A 3,150-nucleotide genomic window follows, 5' to 3' on the forward strand; every position below is an offset into this window, starting at 1 on the left:
GGGCCCCCCAGGGGAAAGGACAGGCCCCCCGGAGTGAAGAGGAGAGAGGCCATGGGGTTTGCACAGAAGACCTGGGGGGCTACGTACTACATCGTACTATCAGACTTTATTGGGGGCCCTGGGGCCCAGAGACCTCCTTTCTCCCAGAACAAAAACCTTTTGTGCCCATCGAGAAGGAAAAAAGGCACAAGAGAAGCCCGCCCGCCGGCCCTCCCACCTTTACCTTGGGGCCCCAGAAGGTGCCACTTGGCCCAAACCCCTGGGGGATGAGGCCTCTGGGGGAGAAAAAGGGGAAAGAAAGGTGTCCGGGGGATGCGGGCGGGCCCTGAAGCAGGAAAGCCAGCAGGAACCAGGGCCCTCCCTGCACTGCAGGGGCCACAGCTTTGAGCAGAGAAGGACAAAAGAGGAAAATGACAGATTGGGGGGGAGGGGGGGGAGCCGGGCCCCTTCTCTGGGAGGAGCTGGACCTGCCAAACCAGGCCGGGCGGGGCCGCCAGGACACCTGTGCTCAATTTCAACCAAATTGAGAAATGCGGCTCCGGGGAGCAGAGGGAGCGAGCGGCATGTCCCCATTGCGGGCCCAGGCCCCTCGGGGCTCCTCGGGGAGAGGCGGCGGGCAAGCTCCGGGACAGTCCCCACCCCTCCTCTGCCCTTCACCCGTCTTCAGACCAGGCCTCAGGCTGCCTTGCTCTCTGGCGTCCCAGGTCCACAGCCTCCCCTGCCCTCCCCTTTGCACAAAGGGACCAGGAGGGTCCCAGAGAACGGGAGGGGCTGTCCCCACCGGGACCCTCATCTGTGGCCCAGCCAGGCTGCATAGGGCACTCTCCTCACCAGGACCCACCCTAGTGCCTCCTCGGACTCTCCCAGGCCCTTGTCCATCCCTCCATTCAGACCCAAGGACCCGCCGTTGCCCCACGGAGGGCCCGGCCTTCTTCACGCAGCTTCCTGCCTCGCGGCCCATCGCCTGGTGGGTGGCACCCAGCCCCTCTCCCTGCGAGCACCTCCGCTCCTGAAGCGCCTACCGTCCTGGCCCGAGTGCTGCAGGTGGTCCTGCAGGTCACACCCGAACACCCGCTCCTTCGAGCTGCCCTTCTTCTTGCCTTTCTGCCGAGACTTCATGGTTGGAGCCCAGGCCTCTGGCCCAGCCACCTCCGTCCCCCAAAACCTTTGGCCTACGGGTCCCCCAGGAAAGTCCTAGCCAGCCTGCGGGCTTGGCCCAGCCCAGGGGGCAGGGCTCCGAACTGGGGGTGGAGGCGGCCTGGGCAACAGGCAGCAGCTCCTGCCTCTGGGGCTCCGGCCGCGAGGAAGTGGTGGTGGAAGAGGAAGCTGCCAGGACCCCGGCACAAAACTGTCTCGTGGCCGACCTGGCACTTGCCCCTCAGCCTGCTCAGCCCGGAGGGCAGGAAGCAGCGCAGCGCCCCAAACCCGCTTCCTGTTAGAGCATCTTTCAACCACAGGGCGGGGTGGGGGAGGTAGCTGACATTCACATCCTCACACGTTGCTGGGCTCTGCCCATTGGTCGAGGGGAGGTGATGTCAGAGTCCTGGGGTGAGTGTGCGGCTGGGGTGTGAGCAGGTGACGGGCACTTAGAGCCAAGGATGCTGGGTCCCAGGTAGAGACCTGAGGCTGGTCCCCAGCGAGGCAGCTTGGAGCTGTGCCCAGCACACACAGGAGGGAGGGCCAGGCCCGCCGACGGGCCCTTCACACAGGGACCTGGAAGCCCTTCCCGCTCGAGCCTCCGGGGAACTCCTCTGCGGTTTGGCTTCTTTGCCTGCCTCCCAGCCTGTGCTGCCCATGGGCCCACAGCCCTGCCTGCCCCACCGGGTCTCACAGATGGTCCTCCCGGGACCACAGGACGGCGCTGAGGCCAACAGCAGGGTCCAGGCTTACACAGCTCAGGGGGCAAGACAGGAACAAGGCCAGACAGGTATCATCTGTTTATTTAAAAACAGACTATCATTTAATGTACAAATATGGACATATTTACATAGAATGTACACACTAGGCCCCAGATCCAAAGCCCTGGGCTGGCTGGGGAGCAGGGCGGGTCTCTCCTGTGACCAGGAAGCCGCATCGCAGGCCTGAGCGGTGGCCTGCAGGCGCCCAGCTGGGGGCTCTGGCTGCATGTGTCTGAGTGGACCAGGCAGAAAGGGGCCTTGTCTCACTGCAGCCTCCAACCACAGAAACGGTCAGAAAAGCCCTGAGGTGGTGGCCCCAAGGCCCCAGGGGAAGGAGCCAGTCTGGCCCCCAGCAGCTCCTTCGCATCCCCTGAACCCCCACCCTCTCTCCCCAACAACAACTGAACCAGGAACCCTTGTCACCAAGTCCCAACAACCCCCCACAGGTCCACAGGCCACTGTGAACGCGACGAAGAAAGCAGAGGGGCTCAGGGGACAGAGGACCGAACCTGCCCTCTGGAGCCTCAGCCACTCCCACCCTCAGACCCCCTGGCTCCAGGCTCCCTCCCAGAGGCCACCTGGGTGTCCTGGGCATGTCTGTGCCGACAGCCTCACTTCAAGGAATGAGACACTTTCATGTAAGTGAAAAGCTTGTTTACAGTCTTCTCCTTACTAAAGGGCTCACAGCGCCGGTCCTTAAAGAAATATGTGCAGGCAGCAGGCCCAGCCACCAGAGGGCAGAGGGCTTCTCCTGTGGCAGCTGGAGCCTCTGGGGACCAGGCTGGCTTCACACTCGCCCCCTGGCTCCAGCACTGGGAGCCCCGCTCCCCACCAGGAGCCAGATCCCAGCTCCAGCTGTGCCCGCACACCTGGAAGTGCCCACAGCAGCTCCACCTCTGGCCTCCAGCCTCCGCATCATTATAATACTGCTCTGGGGTCTGACGAAAACACCTGTTTGCAGGTGGAGGGCATGCAGCCATACAACACTCTCACGCAGCTGCCCGGGCCTGGGCACAGCAGTACCGAGCACTGGACCCTGACAGATGGCATGGCGTGCAGCACAGGCTCCCTCCTCACACACAGTCGGCGCAAACACACACACACACACTGACCTGCGCACACAGCAGGGACTCAACCAATGGAGCCATCTGGGTATCAGACACAAGGGCTGGAGGAAAAGGTCGAACAGTCAGCGGGGAGTGGGGGGCAAGATGAGCTGAAATCCTGTCAGCAGAGGGAGCCAGGCTTTGGG

General features: G+C 63.4%; 1 protein-coding gene across 1 annotated transcript in view; it reads right to left on the reverse strand.

Annotated features, from left to right (window-relative positions):
• The window catches only part of ARHGAP30 (Rho GTPase activating protein 30), a 14,585-nt gene extending 13,202 nt beyond the window's left edge, over positions 1-1,383 (reverse strand). Inside the window, 2 exon segments of the mRNA XM_014445681.2 lie at positions 65-79; positions 1,023-1,383. Coding sequence (XP_014301167.1) covers positions 65-79; positions 1,023-1,119 — 112 coding nt within the window. The 5' untranslated portion in view covers positions 1,120-1,383.
• Positions 1,384-3,150: the final 1,767 nt, after the last annotated feature.

This window comes from Myotis lucifugus, unplaced genomic scaffold (assembly GCF_000147115.1).
Source record: "Myotis lucifugus unplaced genomic scaffold, Myoluc2.0 scaffold_478, whole genome shotgun sequence".
NCBI classification, from domain to species: Eukaryota; Metazoa; Chordata; class Mammalia; order Chiroptera; family Vespertilionidae; genus Myotis; species Myotis lucifugus.